This window comes from Sapajus apella, unplaced genomic scaffold, assembly GCF_009761245.1.
Source record: "Sapajus apella isolate SASKATOON/1434 unplaced genomic scaffold, GSC_monkey_1.0 scaffold103, whole genome shotgun sequence".
Classification (NCBI taxonomy): domain Eukaryota; kingdom Metazoa; phylum Chordata; class Mammalia; order Primates; family Cebidae; genus Sapajus; species Sapajus apella.
This window is the reverse complement of record NW_022437043.1, coordinates 5,867,953-5,887,340: the sequence shown is the minus strand read 5'-3', so window position 1 is coordinate 5,887,340 and position 19,388 is coordinate 5,867,953. Positions and strand designations below refer to the sequence as shown.

Sequence of the window (19,388 nt, the reverse complement as noted above, 5' to 3'; positions counted from 1 at the left end):
CCCCTGTCCATGATCTTATGCCGTGTCCAGTACATGCAGAAGGGCTCTCTGTTGGAGATACTGTGCATATTGAAGGTGTTTAGGGCACGTCCCCAATCAAGATGGCCATCTCAGTAGCAGAAAAAACTACTTCCCCAGCTGGGTATGGTGGATCACGAGGTCAGAATATCAAGACTCCTGGCCTACATGGTGAAATCCTGTCTCTACTAAAAATACAAAAATTAGCCGAGCGTGGTGGTACACCCCTGTAGTCCCAGCTACTCAGGAGGCAGAGGCTGCAGTGAGCCAGTATCGCACCACAGCACTCCAGCCTGGGTGACTACCTTCCCTGACACCCCTGGGGAGGGAAGAAGCCCTTTCCCTGTTGGAGAAGAAAAGCCCTATCAGGGTACTGGTGAAGGCAGGGCTGGAGTTGGGTGTTGACTGTAATCTTGTAGCTCTTGTCTACTGATGTGCAGAGGGCAGTCACCGGTTTTACTCTTTACCCTCTCCCCCATCTTTACCCTTACATACTCATCCTTCCCATTTCTCCTTAACACTTGACTACCTGTCCTGCCCTATTCCATCTTGATTTCACTTGTTCTAACCTCAGCTGTCCCCTCTTGCTCTGCTTTCATTTTTTAAAATTTGAGATGGGATTCAAGCGATTCTCCTGCCTCAGCCTCCCAAGTAGCTGGGTACAGGTGCGCACCACTACGCCTGGTTAATTTTTTTTAGTTAGAGAAGTGGTTTCGCCCTAGGCTGGAACTCCTGAGCTCAGGTGATCTGCCAGACGGCCTCCCAAAGTGCTGGGATTATAGACATAAGCCATCGCCCCCGGCCCGGTCTCCTGCCCTGTTTCCAAATGCTAGCTAACCTGTGAGCCTTTCACCTGTCTACTTTGCCATTCTCAGTGGTGACTCACTTGGCTTCCCTTATCTGCGTCAACTTTCCTTTGCATTTTCACTTGTTTATCCTCACCTGCTCTGCTTTTATCTGCTAGTTCACATGCTTGACTCTCACCTGATGCTTCATCCAGTATGCCCTCACCCGCCCCGGCCAGGTCAAAGTGTCTTCGTCCCTAGATTCCCGTGTGCTCTCCAGGGCGGGACCTCGCTGGGGAACGGGAAAGCGGAACTTCAGTCCAACCAGGAAGCACCTGGGAGTTTCTGATGCGGAAAGGGCGGTGCCTTCTAGAGAATCTGCTAATAAAAGGCCGACATGAAAGGGGTGACTGAGACTAGGAGACGGGATTGCGGGGTGATCTGGAAAGTGCGACCAGTGAAGCGGACGTGAACGCCAAGACAAGGCGGGTCTAGTGACTGGAATGGGCCGGTGAAGCTAAGTAGGGACGATGGGTAGGCCGAGCCGGCCGTGTACCCTGCGTCCCGATCCGACAGAATTTGGAAATCCTGGGGCTACTCTTACATTGAGCTTTTAGGAGCGGACGAGGAAAGCAACCACCCTGACTACCCCGGCTCTTACCCCACCTTCACTCAGGTGGCCCGGAAGCGGAAGTGACGAACACGGAAGTAGCCTACAGTTGCCGAGGGGACGGGCCGGGCAGATGCCAACATGGCAGCGGTTGGGGCTGGTGGTTCCACCGCAGCGGCCGGGCCAGGGGCGGTTTCCGCGGGTGCATTGGAGCCGGGGACCGCGAGGACCGGTGAGACAGCCTGCGGCCGAGCAGTCGCGTGGAGGCGGAGGTCGCGATTGTTAGGAGTCGGGAATGTTCCTTACTAAAGTGAGAGGGAGCATCCCGTGTGGTCCGACGTGTGTGTGTGTGTGTGTGTGGTGTGTGTGTGTGTGTGTGTGTGCGCGCGCGCGCGCACCTTGTGAGTGCGTTGGGGGCGGGGAAGAGAACATTGTGAGGTTGATTGTGGGATTCCTCCGCATATGGAGAGTAGAGATCATTGTCAGTGTGGAGGGTATTTCTTTTTGGGGAGGCTAAGGCCACCGAAACCATCCTGAATGTGTGGGGTCCTTCCGTGTGGAAGAGACCATTCTGCGGGTGTGGGAGTTCTTCGTTGAAGGGAGAGACTATTCTGAGGGTGGTGGTTCCTTCCTTATAAAGGGACAGAGACTATTCTGAGGGCGGGGCGAGTCCTTCCTTATATGACTAGAGAGGGTCCATTTTGAGGATGGGGATGTCCTTCATTATGGGCAGAGAAGATCGTTCTGGGGGCTCCCTTCCTAATGGAGGTAGAGATCATTGTACGTTCGGGTGGGAAGGCTCATCGTTATATGGTGGAGAAAGAACATTCTGAGGGTGCCGGGTCCTTCCTTACAGCAGAGAGAGCTAACTGTGAGTGTGGGTAGAGCAAGGAAAAGTTCATTAGCTAGAGGGTCGGTGTGCGGTGGTGGGAGGATGGTCCTTTTGGAGTGCAGGGAAATATTTCCTCATCTGTTTGAGGGAGCCAGACCATTCTTAGTGGGATAACCATTTCTGATACAGGATTCAGTCCCTGGGAGCATGGGGGAATCAATTCTTATATTCAGTGGATTATTCCGGGTCGGGAGGAACCAGTTGTCACAGGAGGGAGGGGTTGGAGAGACCATTCTGAGTATGAGGAGGATCATTCCATATGTGATATAGGCCATTCTGAGTGTGACGGAATCGAATATTTCTTTTTTTTCCCCCCCCCCCATTTATTTATTTTATTGCATTTTAGGTTTTGGGGTACATATGAAGAACATGCAAGATTGTTGCATAGGTACACACGTGGCAGTGTGATTTGCTGCTTTCCTCCCCATCACCTACCTCTGGCATCTCTCCCCTTGCTAACTCTCCCCAGCTCCCCACCCCCCACCGTCCCTCCCCTATTTCCCCACAACTGACCCCAGTGTGTAGTGCTCCCCTCCCTGTGTCCACGTGTTCTCATTGTTCAACACCTGCCTATGAGTGAGAACATGCAGTGTTTGATCTTCTGCTCTTCTGTCAGTTTGCTGAGAATGATGGTTTCCAGGTTCATCCATGTCCCTACAAAGGACACAAACTCATCGGTTTTGATGGCTGCATAATATTCCATGGTGTATATGTGCCACATTTTCCCTGTCCAGTCTATCATCGATGGGCATTTGGGTTGGTTCCAGGTCTTTGCTATTGTAAACAGTGCTGCAATGAACATTTGTGTGCACATGTCCTTATAGTAGAATGATTTATAATCCTTTGGATATATACCCAGTAATGGGATTGCTGGGTCAAATGGAAGTTCTATTTCTAGGTCCTTGAGGAATCGCCACACTGTCTTCCACAATGGTTGAACTAATTTACACTCCCACCAACAGTGTAAAAGTGTTCCTGTTTCTCCACATCCTCTCCAGCATCTGTTGTCTCCAGATGTTTTAATGATCGCCATTCTAACTGGCATGAGATGGTATCTCAGTGTAGTTTTGATTTGCATTTCTCTGATGACCAGTGATGATGAGCATTTTTTCATATGTTTGTTGGCCTCATGTATGTCTTCTTTTGTAAAGTATCTGTTCATATCCTTTGTCCACTTTTGAATGGGCTTGTTAGTTTTTTCTTGTAAATCTGTTTTAGTTCTTTGTAAATTCTGGATATCAGCCCTTTGTCAGATGGGTAAACTGCAAAAATTTTTTCCCATTCTGTTGGTTGCCGGGAATCGAATATTTCTTAGATGAGAAAGACCAGTCCTTAGGGGGTGAACGTACCTCATACAGTGGCATCATTCTCTGCACTGATTTATTCTTTACATGGGCCAGTCCCTCGTTAAATAGGAGCATCATTTCATATAAATCCTCAGTTTGCTCATCCATAAAATGGGAATCCTTGCAGTTAGAGATGAGAAGGATATGAGAGTCTGTAGAAGTAATCCATAGAAATCCCTTAACCCAGTGATAGGCACACATAAACAATAAACGTGGAGAATGTAGTTGTCAGTATTCTGCCCGGGGAAGAGTTGCTTCTCACTTGGGAGGGAGCCGAGGCACATGGCCAGGGTTTGCCTCAGCCATTTCCTGACACCTCGGTAAGGGTTCCAGGTATGGACTGGACAGGGTGGGGCCCATTTCTCCCTTCTGGCTCTTCCTGCTCATGGCTAAGGCAGTAAGCTGTTAGTGTTCAGACCTTCATTGGGTGAGGGCACGCAGGCTAAGGGAGCAAGTAGCAGTGGCTAGGAGGGTCCTGGGTGAGAAAGGAGAGAGGGTGGGTGGTGGTGTGACTATGCCCCAGCGGCTTCTGACCCCTCCCTTACCGCTTGCTCCTTCCGTTCCCCACAGCTCACAGGCGCCTGAAGTACATATCCCTAGCCGTGCTGGTGGTCCAGAATGCCTCCCTCATCCTCAGCATCCGCTACGCCCGCACGTTGCCTGGGGACCGCTTCTTTGCCACCACTGCTGTGGTCATGGCAGAAGTGCTCAAAGGTCTCACCTGCCTGCTGCTGCTCTTCGCAGAGAAGAGGGGTACGAGCCAGGGAGGGGGCTACACTGGGGTTGGTGGGTGGGACTCCTCATGTATGTGTGTGTGTTCACAGAGGGTTTGCTTCAGTTGTCTCCAAATCTGAACCTGCCTGGGGAACCACTCCAGCTATGCGTAGCTGCATCTTACACTTTTCTAGCCCTAAAGGCGGGGAGCTGGCCTGTGTGGACTGTAGGAGTGATTGTCTATACTTATAAAGTAGCAGGGGGATGGCACATGTGATTTACTCATCTTTAGCTTCATATTATGGAGAATTCCAAATACATGCAAAATTAGAGAGAATAATCAAATAGTAAAATATCCATGTACCCATCCCCCAGAGTCAGCAATTAGCAACTCCTGGCTGCTCATTAAACATCAGTGGTTGTCCACTCACTGCCAATCTATATGTCTACCTATGTCCTTATCCCATTCTATTTTGAAGTTAATCCCACACAGAGTAATATTGTCTGGAAGTAAATTCCCCCATATTATCTTGAATAAATGTTTTGGTGCATTTTTTTTTTGAAAAAAGTAAATAATCCCAGCATTTTGGGAGGCCCAGGTGGGCAGATCACCTGAGGTCAAGAGTTCAAGACTAGACTGACCAACATGGTGAAACCCCGTCTCTACTAAAATTACAAAATGAGCTGGGCGTTGTAGTGCATGCCTCTAATCCCAGCTACCTGGGAGGCTGAGGCAGGAGGATCACTTGAACTCAGGAGGCAGAGGTTGCAGGGAGCCAAGATCTCAACATTTCACTCCAGCCTGGGTGACAGAGTGAGACTCCGTATCAAAAAAATAAATAGCTAGGCACGGTGGCTCATGCCTGTAATCCCAGCACTTTGGGAAGCTGAGGCCAGCAGATCACCTGAGGTCAGGAGTTTGAGACCAGCCTGGCCAACATGGTGAAACCCCGTCTCTACTAAAATTACAAAATGAGCTGGGTGCTGTCGTGCATGCCTGTAATCCCAGCTACCTGGGAGGCTGAGGCAGGAGAGTCGCTTGAACCCAGGAGGCAGAGGTTGCACCATTTCACTCCAGCCTGGGCAACAAGAGTGAAACTCTGTATCAAAAAAAATAAATAGCCAGGCACTGTGGCTTATGCCTATAATCCCACTACTTTGGGAGGCCGAGGTGGGTGGATCACCTGAGGTCAGGAGTTCAAGACCAGCCTGGCCAACATGATGAATACCCGTCTCTACTAAAAATACTAAAAAATTAGCTGGGTGTGGTGGCGGGCGCCTTTAATGCCAGCTACTCAGGAGGATGAGGCAGGAGAATTACTTGAACCCAGCAGGTAGAGGTTGCAGTGAGCCAAGATCCCACCATTGCACTCCAGCCTGGGCAATAAGAGTGAAACTCTGTCTTGAAATAAAAAATACATACATACATACATACATACATACATACATACAGTACTAGCCTGGCACAGTGGCTCACGCCTGTAATCCCAGCACTGTGGAAGTCTGAGGTGGGTGGATCATTTGAGGTCAGGAGTTTAAGACCAGCCTGGCCAACTACTAAAAATACAAAAATTAGCTGTATGTGATGGTGGGTACCTGTAATCCCCACAACTCAGGAGACTGAGGCACAAGAACCACTCAAACCCAGGAAATGGAGGTTGTGTTGAGTGGAGATCACGCCACTGCACTTCAGCCTGGGTGACAGAGTGAGACTCCATCTCAAAAATAAAATAAAATAAAATAAAAATAAATACAACGGCTAGGAATCGTACATGAAAAAATTAACACTAATTTAAAAAGTAGGACGGCCAAGTGTGGTGGCTCACATCTGTAATCCCAGCACTTTGGGAGGCTGAGGTAGGCGGATCACCTGAGGTCAGGAGTTCAAGAGCAGCCTGACCAACATGGAGAAACCCTGTCTCTTCTAAAAATACAAAATTAGCCGGGCTGGGTGGCACATGACTGTAATCCCAGCTACTTGGGAGGCTGAGGCAGGAGAATCGCTTGAACCTGGGAGACGGAGATTCCTGTGAGCCTAGATCATGCCACTGCACTCCAGCCTGGGAAACGAGTGAAACTGTCTCCAAAAAAAAAAAAAAAAAAAAGCTGGGCATGGTGGCTCATGCCTTTAATCCCAGCACTTTGGGAGGCAGAGGTGGGTGGATCACTTGAGGTCAGGAGTTCGAGACCAGCCTCGCCAACATGGCAAAACCCCGTCTCTACTACAAATACAAAAATTAGCTGGGCAAGGCGATGCATGCCTGTTAATCCCAGCTACTTGGGAAGCTGAGGCAGGAGAACTGCTTGAACCCGGGCAGTGGAGGTTGCAGTAAGCTCAGAGCACACCAGTACACTCCAGCTTGGGCGACAGACTGAGACTCCACTTCAAAAAATAATAATTCAAAAAATGACATGGACATAGTGGAATAATTGGCCTTGGAGACATGAAAAGGTGGTAGGCAAGTCAAGAGAGAGAAATTTTCTAATGGGTACACTGTTCAGGTGATGGGTGCACTAAAAACAGACTTCACCAGTGTGCAGTATATCCATTTAACAAAACTGCAGTTGTACCCCCTAAATGTATGGGGTTTGTTTATTTTGTGTATTTTTTGAGAGAGAGTCTTACTTTGTTGCCCAGGCTGGAGTGCAATGGTGTGATCTTGGCTCACTGCAGCCTTGACCTCCTGGGTTCAAGCAATCTTCCCACTTCATCCTTCTGACTAGCTGGGACCACAGGCATCGCTAATTTTTGTACGTTTTGGAGAGACAGGGTTTTGCCATGTTGCGCAGGCTTACATCTTTTTCTGATTTTTTTTTTTTTTTTGACAAGTCCTGCTCTGTCACCCAGGCTGGAGTGCAGTGGTTTGAGCAATTTTCAGCTCACTGCAACCTCTCCCTCCCAGGTTAAAGCAATTCTCCTGCCTCAGCCTCCCCAGTAGCGGGATTACAGGCACCCACCACCACACCCAGCTAAATTTTTGTAATTTTTTATTAGACACAGGGTTTCACCATGTTGGTCAGGCTGGTCTCAAACTCCTGACCTCAGAGGGTGATCCACCCGCCTCGGCCTCCCAAAGTGCTGGGATTACAGGTGTGAGCCACCGTACCTGGGTTTTTTTTTTTTTTAGGACAGAGTCTCATTCTGTCGCCCAGGCTGAAGTGCAGTGGGTGCAATCTCGGCTAACAGCAACCTCTACCTCCTGGGTTCAAGCGATTGTCCTGCTTCAGCCTCCCGAGTAGGTGGGATTACAGGCACCTGCCACGACACCTGGCTAATTTTTGTATTTTTAGTAGAGACAGGGTTTGGCCACGTTAACCAGGCTGATCTTGAACTCCTGACCTCAGGTGATCTGGCCGCCCAAGATGCTGGGATTACAGGCATGAGCCACTACGCCCGGTCCTTTTTTTTTTATTTTTATTTTTTTTTTTTTGTAGATTGCTCTGTCGTTTGGCCGGAGTACAGTGGCTCACTGCAGCCTCTGCCTCCCAGGTTCAAGTGATTCTCATGTCTCAGCCTCCCGAGTAGCCTGGGACTAAAGGTGTGTGCCACCATGCCCAGCTAATTTTGTATTTTTGGTAGAGATGGGGTTTCACCTTGTTGGCCAGGTTGGTCTCGATATCTTGACCTTGTGATCCACCCATCTTGGCCTCCCACAGTATTGGGATTACAGGCGTGAGCCACTACACCTGGCTCCTTTTTAAAATTTAAATAAAAAATAGTCAAATAATCGTGACACTGTACTCCAGCCTGGGTGAAAGTGAGACTCAGTCTAAAAAAAAAAATAAATAAAAGTCAAATAATCAAATAATCCAGTCAGTGTTCAAATTTATAATGATTTCTTAAATGTTATAAAAGTTTTTTTAAAATTCACTGGTATTTAGACAATGTTTTGTAATTGGTATCTTTTTTTTTTTTTTTTTTTTTTTTTGAGACGGCTCACTGCAACCTTCATCTCCCAGGTTCAAGTGATTCTCCTGCCTCAGCCTCCTGAGTAGCTGGGATTACAGGTGGGCGCCACCATGCCTGGCTCATTTTTGTATTTTTAGTAGAGACGAGGTTTCACTATGTTGATTAGGCTGGTCTCAAACTCCTGACCTCATGATCCACCTGCCTTGGCCTCCCAAAATCCTGGGATTACAGGTGTGAGCCACCAAACAGATGCCTGTTTGGTATCTTCTAAATCTGTTACTCTAGGGGTTTTTTTTTTTTTTTTTGGTCTTTGCAATTAATTTGTTGGAGAAAACAGGTCATTTGTCTTGTAGACTTTGGGTAGTCTGGATCTTACTGACTCCTTCCCTGAGGCAAATATTCTCAAAAATTTAACAAATATTCTTCTGTCTTCTACATCTTTTGTAAATTGGGAGTTCTGTTTATCTACTAATTTCAACATCTCCCTGAAGGCCTTCTACTTTGAAGTGTTGCCCAATTGTTTCTCTAAAAAGGTCTTGCATAAGTAAAGGGATAAAGATGAATTATGCACCTTTGCCCATTGTTTACATTGAAGAGAACACTCACCCACTTGTTAACTCCAGGTTAACAAAATACCTGCACTTACCTTTATTGACCCTGTGGACAGTGTAGATGTCAACACTGCCTTAGGCCATGGGGTTGGATGGGTTAGCAATGCTGAGGAGCAGCTTGTCCTCATTGCTGATGGGAGATGGCAATAACAGATAGTCACAGTCTTAATCACAGGCCTTCCTCTCAGCCACAATTTCAGCTCCTCTCCCTCCCCTACCCCCTGAAATTTTTTTCCCCTGAATTAGAGTTTGAAGACCAGAAATTACTCCTGGGATTAGTAACATGAAGGGCAAGGACAGGGTTTGTGAATGAGCATCATTAGGAGTTCTGGGACAACCTTGTTCAGTGGCTGTTGAAGTTTTGCCTGCTGGAGTGACACCCAGCTATGACTTAAAAGATAAACTGCCAAAAAGTGGGGCAAGCTTTGCAAAGGCCTTATTACATAGCAAATGATTCTCATGTTTCCATTCTTTCTTTCTTTTTTTTTTCTGAGACAGTTTCACTCTTGTTGCCCAAGCTAGAGTGCAGTGGTGTAATCTTAGCTCACTGCAACCTCCACCTCCTGGGTTCAAGAGATTCTCCTGCCTAAGCCTCCCGAGTAGCTGGGATTACAGGTGCCTACCACCATGCCCAGCTAATTTTTGTATTTTTAGTAGAGATGGGGTTTCACTGTGTTGGCCAGGCTGGTCTCGAACTTCTGACCTCAGGTGATCCACCCACCTTGGCCTCCCAAAGTGCTGGGATTACAGGCGTGAGCCACCGCGCCCACCCCAATTCTCATGTTTTCATTGGAGCAGGTCCCAAGCAGACTTCTGCTTAATGGTCAGGCCTGCATTCATCCATGTGGCAGAGGCAACTCTGTGTGTCTAGGGCTGACAGAAAGATGCAACAAGGAGGAGATGGCCCCTGTCCTCAGACAGCACATGGGCCAGTGAGGAGCTAGGAGAAGTCTAAAAGTCTAGACTAAACTTCTCTTCTGTGTGGGAGACAGCCCTCCAGCCCAGCTCCTAGGGCTTCTACTTCATAAACTCTGAGTTAATAATGGTTCTTTTTTTTTTTGAGATGGAGTTTCACTCTGTTGCCCAGACTGGAGTGCAGTGGTGCAGTATTGGCTCACTGCAACCTCCGCCTCCCAAGTTCAAGCAATTCTCCTGCCTCAGCCTCCCAAGTACCTGGGACTACAGGCACGTGCTACCACACCCAGCTAATTTTTGTATTTTAGTAGACAGGGTTTCACTATGTTGGCCATGATGTTCTCGAACTCCTGACTTCATGAGCTGCCCGTCCCAGCCTTCCAAAGTGCTGGGATTACAGGTCTGAGCCACCGCGTCTGGCCTAATGATGGTTATTTCATTGTACACACATGTATTGAGTACTTGCCTTGAATGTGGCTCTCTGCCAGGGAGGTAGGCTCTGAGATGAGTGACATATTCTGTGAGTAGCAGACACAGATGGCTGATTCTTTTGCTGCTATTAAACTGAGTCTCAGAAAGGCTTGCTGGAAACACGGTTGCACTCTAGGGAAAACCGAGATCACAGACTTCATTCCAGCCCCCAGGAAGTGGAGAACAGGGTGGATAGGGAAGTCACAGGAGCCAGGCCTGGTCCCAGCTTTCAGGGGTTCCCGATGTATGGCTGTCAGTGCTAAAAAGGGTTCTCCTCCTCCCACCTAGGTAACGTGAAGCACCTGATTCTCTTCCTCCACGAAGCTGTCCTGGTGCAGTATGTGGACACGCTCAAGCTCGCAGTGCCCTCTCTCATCTACACCTTGCAGAATAACCTCCAGTATGTTGCCATCTCTAACCTACCAGCTGCCACTTTCCAGGTGAGCCCCAAGCCCAGCATGGCCCCAGAGGAACTAACTGGGTTGGGGACTGGAGTATGGGAATGGCGTGGTTGTGGGGTGGGTATTGCAGAGGACAGGGGCTGTGTTACCTCCAGAATGTCTTCAGAATGCCCTCAACCTTCCTTGTTTGTGAGAATTGGGGGTGGAAATAGTAATGCCTGTTCACTGAGATGCTACGATACTTAAAAGAAGTATCTATGAAGAGCCCTTGGCTGGCGATAGATAAGCTTTAGGCTATTTGTGGGCAGCTTTGTGAAATGGTTAGAGCCTGAGTTCTAGGGCCAGGCTGCTTGCGTTCAAGTCTTAGCTCTGCTACTTTCCAGCTGTGTGATTTTGAGGCATGTCTCCTAACCTCTCTGCGCCTTCGTTTTCTCATCTTTAAATCAGGGCTTATGGCCAGGCATAGTGGTTCATGCCTGTAATCCCAGCACTTTGTGAGGCCGAGGCGGGCGGATCACAAGGTCAAGAGTTCGAGACTAGTCTGGCCAACATAGTGAAACCCCGTCTCAACTAAAAATACAAAAAATTAGCTGGGTGTGGTGGTGCGCACCTATAATCCCAGCTACTTGGGAGGCTGAGGCAGGAGAATCGGGTGAACCCAGGAGGCGGAGGCCGCAGTAAGCTGAGATTGTGCCATTGCACTCTAGCCCGGGCATCAGTGTGAGACTCCATCTTAAAAACAAAAACAGGCTGGGTGTGGTGGCTCACGCCTATAATCCCAGCACTTTGGGAGGCTGAGGCGGGTGGATCACGAGGTCAAGAGATCGAGACCATCCTGGTCAACATGGTGAAACCCTGTCTCTACTAAAAATACAAAAAAACTAGCTGGGCATGGTGGCGCACGCCTGTAGTCCCAGCTACTCGGGAGGCTGAGGCAGGAGAATTGCTTGAACCCAGGAGGCAGAGGTTGCGGTGAGCCAGGATCGCACCATTGCACTCCAGCCTGGGTAACGAGCGAAACTGTCAAAAAAAAAAAAAAAATCAGGGCTTATAGTGGTACTCACTTCAGAATGGTGTTGTGAGGATTAAATGAATGAATTCATGTGCAGTACCTAGAACTGCACTGATAGGTAGTAAGCATAAGCACTATGTAAGTATTTGCTGACATTGTTGCTATTGATTCATTTGTATCAAGTCTCTTATCACAAAGATTACCTACTTCTTTTTTTTTTTTTTTTTTTTTAAGAGATGGGGTTTCATCATGTTGGCCAGGCTGGTCTTGAACTCCTGACCTCTAGTGATCCGCCCACCTCAGCCTCCCAAAGTGCTGGGATTTACAGGCGTGAGCCACCACACCCGGCTGAGATTACCTACTTCTATACCTCAGCCATATTTTATAGATGATGCCAGGGCTCAAACAGGACAAGTGCTTTGTCCCTGGTCACACAGCCAGGAAATGGGATTGGGATGTGGACTTCCTGGCACAGCCATCCTTTTGTGCACTTTCTGGGAGGGACCTCAGAGCTGTTTTGCTACAGCTCGGCCAATGGCCAGTGGCTGGCTACTTTTGCTGTTTTTACTGTCATCCACCCCACCCTGTCCCTCTGTTGTGCCTGGGGGCCCACAGTGGGTGCTGCCCCCCACGTGCACCTGTTGGGGGCTGGGGTCAGCCCTCAGTGCCTTCCATGTGCCACTCACAGGTGACGTACCAGCTGAAGATCCTGACCACAGCGCTGTTCTCCGTGCTTATGCTGAACCGCAGCCTTTCCCGGCTGCAGTGGGCCTCCCTGCTGCTTCTCTTCACTGGTGTCGCCATTGTCCAGGCACAGCAAGCCGGTGGGGGAGGCCCACGGCCACTGGATCAGAACCCTGGGGCAGGCCTGGCAGCTGTCGTGGCCTCCTGTCTCTCCTCTGGCTTCGCAGGTGTCTACTTTGAGAAGATCCTCAAAGGCAGCTCAGGCTCTGTGTGGCTACGCAACCTGCAACTGGGCCTCTTTGGTACAGCACTGGGCCTGGTGGGGCTCTGGTGGGCTGAGGGCACTGCCGTGGCCAGCCGCGGTTTCTTTTTTGGGTACACGCCTGCTGTCTGGGGCGTGGTGCTCAACCAGGCCTTTGGCGGGCTACTGGTGGCTGTGGTTGTCAAGTACGCTGACAACATCCTCAAGGGCTTTGCCACCTCCCTGTCTATTGTGCTGTCCACTGTTGCCTCCATTCGCCTCTTTGGCTTCCATGTGGACCCATTGTTTGCCCTTGGCGCTGGGCTCGTCATTGGTGCCGTCTACCTCTACAGCCTTCCCCGAGGTGCAGCCAAAGCCATAGCCTCTGCCTCTGCCTCTGCCTCTGCGCCCTGTGTTCACCAGCAGCCTCCCGGGCAGCCACCGCCACCACAGCTTTCTTCCCACCGTGGAGACCTCATCACGGAGCCCTTTCTGCCAAAGTCAGTGCTGGTGAAGTGAGGGCTGGCAGCAATGGGGGGACACAAGGGAGGGGGACTGGGTGGAGGGTGTTGGGCATCTGCAGGACCCAAGTCGCCACCCTCCGGGGCCTGGCTCCTCTGGGTTTGGGAGATGGTCTTTTCTCCCACATCACTGAGACTTCTGGAGGGGCATGAGACTAGGGCTGGGTGTCACGTGAACCCTTCCTGGTAGGCTGATCCTCTTCCCCTGGAGGAGGTTTTAGAGCTGCCTCCTCTGCCCCCTCTAACCTCTTTGGAGGCAGGGTTGGGGGTTATTGTCATTCAAGGCCTTTTTTTTGTCTGCCCCCTCCCCGACTCTGTGCCCTCTGCTGGAAGTGTCTTGTCTGGGAGAGATCCTCCCAGCAGTCTCTCCACCTCCATAAGGACACACTGGACAAAACTCCTGCAGCTCTTCAGGAATGACCGATGCCTACCTGTGGGGTTTGGTTGCCCATAGTTTGAGGCCTTCTCTCCTCCCTTACCACCGCTCTGGATCATGTTAGCAGTTCGGTCTTTTGTGTGGCCTTGGGGCAGCTTCCCTGACACCTTGAGGATGGGCTTCTTGCGAGTCCTGGACAAGAGCTGAGATTTTTGCATCAGCCCTTCTGGCGGGCGGTAGAGGATATTTTTTTTTCCAGTGGACTTGGGATTTGTGGTGTAATCAGATCATTAATGATCCAGGGCGTGGGAAAAGTGGAGGTCCTTGAAGTGGCTGAATCTCATTGTATTTAAGACACTGTCAGTTGCCAGATGCAGGGTTATTTATGGAGACATCTAGAGAGGAAAAATAAAGCTGCCAATCACACCCTTGATACCCCACTGGCTGTGTGAGGCACCCCTACCTCATGGGGGTGTCTTGGGATTGATGAACTGTGGAACCTGCCTCCTGCACTCCCCAAAGCTTATTAACCCCTTAACTGTATCGGGGCATGGGGTGTGTGTGTGCATGGAAGATGCCTGGGCTGTCTTTGCTATATGTAAATAGGGCCATTGGATCTTTATTTTTGATTAATTTGTTCTGATTTTTTTGGTTTGTTTTTTAAGGAACTGTAATGAACAAATGTCAGGATACCCAATGCCAAATAAAGATGTTGTATTTATTTAGTCCATGTGTAGCTTTCTGACCCAGGCGGGCACCGTTACTAACCCCCAGGACTACCAGCCTCACCACTGCCGCCCTCGCTTGCTCAGGAAACCCACCTGCCAGCCTAGCCCAGCTTTGTGTTTTTCTTTCCTCCCCATTCCCACCACAGGTTGCTCACCAAGGTGAAGGGTTCCTAGCCGCTGGGATTTGAAGACGTTGGCCTGGCCTCGTTCTCTCTTCTTGCCCTTGCCCAGCTGGGACCAAACTGATCAGTATTAGGGGTAGGATGAGGTAGACACCGGACTCCCTGTCCCCACTACCCCTGCCCCGTGCAGGGCCAACATGACTAAGCTGTCTCATAATGACCCGCCTTAGCTCAGCCCCCAGCCCCTGCCAGCCCCACACTATCCCTTAGCTGAGTTTTTGCAAATAAAACGTGTTGTACATCTTGCCGACTTGGGCTGGGCAGCCTCGAAGGAACCACTCAGGCATGGTGGGCAGCATCACCGGAAAACTTTTATTTTAACCCAGGGCTGGGAAGGCTGAAGCTTCAATCCTGCTGCTTGGTTCGGGAGGCCTCCGCATTGGCTCGGAGCACAGCCCCTGGGGATGGATATGGCCGCTGCTGGAAGAGGGGCCCGGCTGCTGTTGTGTCAGCGCCGGTCTTGGCCTCATTCCGCTTGGGGAGTCCCGTTGACCATGTGCCCCTGCCGATGAAAGAGTCAGGGGATGGGGATGGGAGATGTGGTGGACACAGCCCACCTGGTCCCAATGAGGAGGAATGGAGGAAGGAGGCAGGAGGATGGTGTCCACATACTGAGTAATGAGGGGCTGTCACTTACCGGGGGGCATCTGAGTATGAGCTAGGGTCCATGGGATCTAACTCTTCATCCTTTCGGCTTACTGCTGTGGAAGTGGCAGGGCAGGATCTTCAATAGAGGTACCAGGAGCCCCGATCACTGAGCCCCACCCCCCAAGAAGAAATGGAGCCCCTGGCTGCCATGGACCACAGCACCCTCCTCCAGGCCCCAGGTCCAGGCACCTTTCTGAGAGAAGGCTTCCTCCATGTGCCCTGTGCCTTGCTGGTTTCACCAGCCCCATTTTGCCCAGCTTACCCTTCTTGCTCTTGGGGTAGGGAGCCAGCTCCTCCCGGCGATGGTGGCGCCGTTCTTTGCCCTCTTCCCGGTCTGCTTTGTCATACCCGCGGTCCCGATCCCGTTCCCTGTCTCGCTCTCTCTCTCTGTCTACCTTGTCGTAGCCACGCTCTCGATCCCTGTCAGACTTGTCGTGGCCCCGGTCTGACTTGTCATGGCCCCTGTCTGGTTTCTCATGGCCGCGGTCTGACTTGTCATGGCCCCTGTCCGACTTGTCATGGCTCCGGTCCAACTTCTCTTCAGCATCTAAGGACATGAGTCTTGAAGTGACTTTCTCTTCCTACCCCAGGACCCAGCAGCCTCTGCCTTCAACAACCTCCCTTGCCTGAGGCTGGGCCCACCTGGTCTCACCTGCCCCTCTGATCCACTATCATTCTACTTGGCCTCTCAGTGAAAACTGCTAAGATCACTCAAGGCCCCCTTGTACCTGCCAACTCACCTGCATTACTGTTTCTGAGCTTCTTGGCAGATTTAGTGACCACAGAGTTGGGGTCATGTGGGGAGAGCCAGGATACGAGGTCTGTGTCCGCATTCCAGTAGTAAGGGAGCCCACTGTGGGGCCGCAGGAGGAGAGGAGTGTCAGCACAGAAGTCCTCGCCTTAGATCCTCAACTCTTGTCTCCCCAGTCTCTGACTATACTTGCCCCATGTCAGGACCCAGGGAGGATCCCCAGAATCTCATCTCTTAGAGAAAAGACTGTCTTCCAATCCCAGAGGAGCCAGGCCCCAGCATGCAGCAACTTGGGTCCTGCAGATACCCAACACCCTCCACCCCAGGGCCCCTCCCTTGTGTCCCCCTGTACTTCACAATCAAGGTCAGCACAGGAAGGCTGAAGTCAGAAGTCAGCTCCCCCTCATCCAGGCTCACCAGGAAGGGTCGAACACTTTATACCAGCTTGGAGGTAGGCCCTCCAACCTGGTGGCCTCGTAGTCCACAGGATCATCGTCATAGTCCTCGGCAATGATCTCTTCCTCTGGTTCTGACAGATCAAGGTGGGGAGGAGGAGAACAGTTAGGGACCAAGGGAGTCCTCATCCTACAGAGCCTAGAGACACACACACATTCACACAAGCCACATGTAAAAGACACGTGTGTGTGTACGCCAGGAAGGATATGAAGTATCCCTCACATTCCAAATCCAACTCTCTGTATTAGAAGGGTTACAAGAAAAAGTTTACCTAACTCTGTTCTGTTTCTGGGTTCTGATGAGTTCTATTGTTGGCCAAAGCTATCTGGTTTCAGAGTTGATAGGGATTCATCAAAAAATTTACCCTTCTTTTTTTTTTTTTTTCATTTTATTTTTTTTTTAAAGATGGGGTTTCACCGTGATGGCCAGGCTGGTCTTGAACTCCTGACCTCAGGTGATCCACCCACCTCGGCCTCCCAAAGTGCTAGGATTACAGGCGTGAGCCAGCGCGCCCGGCCAAAATTTACCCTTCTCTATTCAGTTCCTGAGTTCAGATATGTGAAACTGTGTTACCCAAATCTATTTAGATAAAATGGGTTTGAACGGTAAAGGATTAATCTGACAATATGTTCAATCTGTTTAGCATGCAAGCTTCATGATTACAGGGTAAGTCCCGTATATTGGGTATCAGGAGTTTGGATGGCAATGGAATTATCCAAACATTACTCTGAATCCATTAAGTTCCTGAGGCCTGACACACAGTAAGCCTGCAACAGATGTCAGTCAATATCATAGAATAAAAAGATTCCCTTAGCTCAGTGCCTGGCCCTCAGTAGGCCTATAACAGATTTCAGCTGTGGATATAATAAATAATGAAATGCATATGCCAGCAACAGCTGTCACACAGCAGAACCAAAACAGATGTCAGCTATATCATCACCACTACTGTTAATAAGAGGCTGGGTGTGGTGGCTCATGCCTGTGATCCCAGCGCTTTGGAAAAGGTGGAGGATCACCTGAGGCCAGGAGTTCAACATGAGACCAGCCTGGTCAACATAGTGAGACCACTGTCTCTACAAAAAAAACTACCTGGGCACAATGGTACATGTATGTAATCCCAACTACTCAGGAGGCTAAGGCAGGAGGATCATTTGAGCCCCAGAGTTTGAGCTTGCAGTGAGCTATTATCGTGCCACTGCACTCCAGCCTGGGCAAAAGAGTGAGACCGTGTCTCAAATAAATAAATAAATAAGATACATACCATAGGGACGGGTCATTCAGTAGGCTTAAAAGAAAATCAGCCTGGCCATCATGGTGAAACCCTGTCTCTACTAAAAAATACAAAAACTAGCCAGGCACAGTGGTGTGCGCCTATAGTACCAGCTACTCAGGAGGCTGAGGCAGGAGAATTGCTTCAACCCAGGAGGCAGAGGTAGCAGTGAGCCGAGATTGGGCCACTGCACTCCAAACCTGGGCAACAGAGTGACACTCTGTCTCAAAAAAAAAAAAAAGACGAAAAGAAAATCAATGATCATTGTCAATTTTATTAATCACAAGGAGGTCTATGCTTTGCATACAGTAGGCTTGTAATAGATGTCAGTTATCAATAAGGATAAGATGCATTTTTCAGTGCCACACCATAGCCTCAAATAGATGCCAGTTTTTAGTATTACTGACAATACGGTGTGATTTGCAGCCAGGGCACAATAAGCCTAAATGATAGATCCTCGCTGAAACTGTACTTGGCACACAGGAGACAGCAGTAGAAGTTTGGCAATCCTTCCTATTAGATACTGTGTCATCACTCCCAGAGTAATCCATGGATTTAACCTGGCATACGATAGGCCCAACATAGGCATTAGGTGGTTGGTATTGTTTTATGTTTTTTTTGGATTTTTTTGAGACAGGGTCTCCATGTGTCACCAAGGCTGAAGTGCAGTGGCACAATCTCGGCTCATTGCAGCCTCGACATCATCCCAGGCTCAAGCAATCCTCTCGCCTCAGCCTCCCAAATAGCTGGGACTACAGGCATGCACCACAACACACAGCTAATTTGTGCATTTTTTGTAGAGATGGGGTTTCGCCTTGTTGCTCAGGCTGGTCTTGAACCCCTAAACTCAAGTGAGCCACCAAGCCCATCCAGTCAGTATTGTTAAGAATGAAATATCCAGCTGGGCGCGGTGGCTCACGCCTGTAATCCCAGCACTCTGGGAGGCCGATGGGGGGTGGATCACCTGAGGTCAAGAGTTTGAGACCAGGTTGGCCAGCATGGTGAAATTGTGTCTCTACTGTAAATACAAAAATCAGCCGGGTGTGGCTGGGCGCCATAGCTCATGCCTGTAATCCTAGCACTTTGGGAGGCTGAGGCAGGTGGATTACTTGAGCTCAGGAGTTTGAGACCAGCCTGGGCAATGCAGTGAAACCCCGTCTCTACTAGAAATACATAAAATTAGCCGGGCATGGCAGCATACACCTGTAGTCCCAGCTACTAGGGAGGCTAAGACAGGAGAATTGCTTGAACTGCAGAGGCAGAGGTTGCAGTAAGCCAAGATAGCACCACTGCATTCCAGCCTCTGCCACAGAGCAACACTCAGTCTGCAAAAAAAGAAAAAACAAAAAAACAAAAAAAAATCAGCCAGGTGTGGTGCCACATGCCTATAATGCCAGCTACTCAGGAAGCTGAGGCAGGAGAATCATGAACCTGGAGGCAGAGGTTGCAATGAGCCTAGATTGTGCCACTGCACTCCAGCCTGGGCGACAGAGTGAGACTCTGTTTAAAAAAAAAAAAAAAAAAAAATCGCCGGGTATGGTGGTGTGCCTGTAGTCCTAGCTACTCGAGAGGCTAAGGCAGGAGAATTGCACTTGAACCCGGAAGGGGAGGTTGCAGTGAGCCAAGATGCTGCCACTGTATTCCAGCCTGGGCGCAGAGCCAGACTCCGTCTCCAAAAAACAAAATCAGCTGGGTGTAGTGGCACACGCCTATAATGCCAGCTACTCAGGAAGCTGAGGTAGGAGAATCACTTAAACCTGGGAGGCAGAGATTTCAGTGAGCCTAGATTGCGCCACTGCACTCCAACCTGGGCGACAGAGCCAGACTCCGTCTCAAAAAAAAAAAA

At 49.7% G+C, this 19,388-nt stretch overlaps 2 protein-coding genes across 13 annotated transcripts in view; one reads left to right on the top strand and one right to left on the bottom strand.

The window, feature by feature from the left end:
• Window positions 1-23: 23 nt before the first annotated feature.
• SLC35A2 (solute carrier family 35 member A2) lies at window positions 24-14,662 on the top strand. Of its 3 annotated transcripts, none has more exons than XM_032258635.1 (5): window positions 24-1,645; window positions 4,222-4,404; window positions 10,561-10,712; window positions 12,374-13,110; window positions 14,382-14,662. In XM_032258635.1, exons 1-5 carry the CDS (start codon window positions 1,555-1,557, stop codon window positions 14,407-14,409), a joined length of 1,191 nt encoding a protein of 396 aa, XP_032114526.1. In that variant the 5' UTR covers window positions 24-1,554; the 3' UTR covers window positions 14,410-14,662. The 3 variants fall into 3 exon arrangements, with proteins under 3 accessions (XP_032114526.1, XP_032114527.1, XP_032114528.1); XM_032258636.1 differs by having other exon boundaries at window positions 12,964-13,110; window positions 14,382-14,658; XM_032258637.1 differs by lacking the exon at window positions 14,382-14,662 and adding an exon at window positions 3,901-3,984 and having other exon boundaries at window positions 12,374-14,232.
• A 41-nt stretch (window positions 14,663-14,703) lies between these two features.
• Window positions 14,704-19,388, bottom strand: part of PQBP1 (polyglutamine binding protein 1) — a 5,939-nt gene continuing 1,254 nt past the window's right edge. For 8 of the 10 annotated variants that reach the window (XM_032258642.1, XM_032258646.1, XM_032258639.1 and 5 more), the window contains exons 3-7: window positions 16,234-16,345; window positions 15,806-15,918; window positions 15,328-15,612; window positions 15,055-15,118; window positions 14,704-14,919 (exon numbers count right to left, since the gene is read on the bottom strand). In XM_032258642.1, coding sequence (XP_032114533.1) covers window positions 14,763-14,919; window positions 15,055-15,118; window positions 15,328-15,612; window positions 15,806-15,918; window positions 16,234-16,345 — 731 coding nt within the window. In that variant the 3' untranslated portion in view covers window positions 14,704-14,762. The remainder of the gene's footprint in view (window positions 14,920-15,054; window positions 15,119-15,327; window positions 15,613-15,805; window positions 15,919-16,233; window positions 16,346-19,388) is intronic. The other 2 variants (XM_032258649.1, XM_032258648.1) reach the window with 1 other exon arrangement.

Bases quoted from the DNA above. Each gene is read 5' to 3' on its own strand.
- SLC35A2 (XM_032258637.1), top strand. From the start codon at position 1,555: ATGGCAGCGGTTGGGGCTGGTGGTTCCACCGCAGCGGCCGGGCCAGGG. The intron at 3,985-4,221 runs GTATGGACTGGA...CGTTCCCCACAG, and splicing joins CACCTCGGTAAGGGTTCCAG to CTCACAGGCGCCTGAAGTAC. The intron at 10,713-12,373 runs GTGAGCCCCAAG...TGCCACTCACAG, and splicing joins TACCAGCTGCCACTTTCCAG to GTGACGTACCAGCTGAAGAT.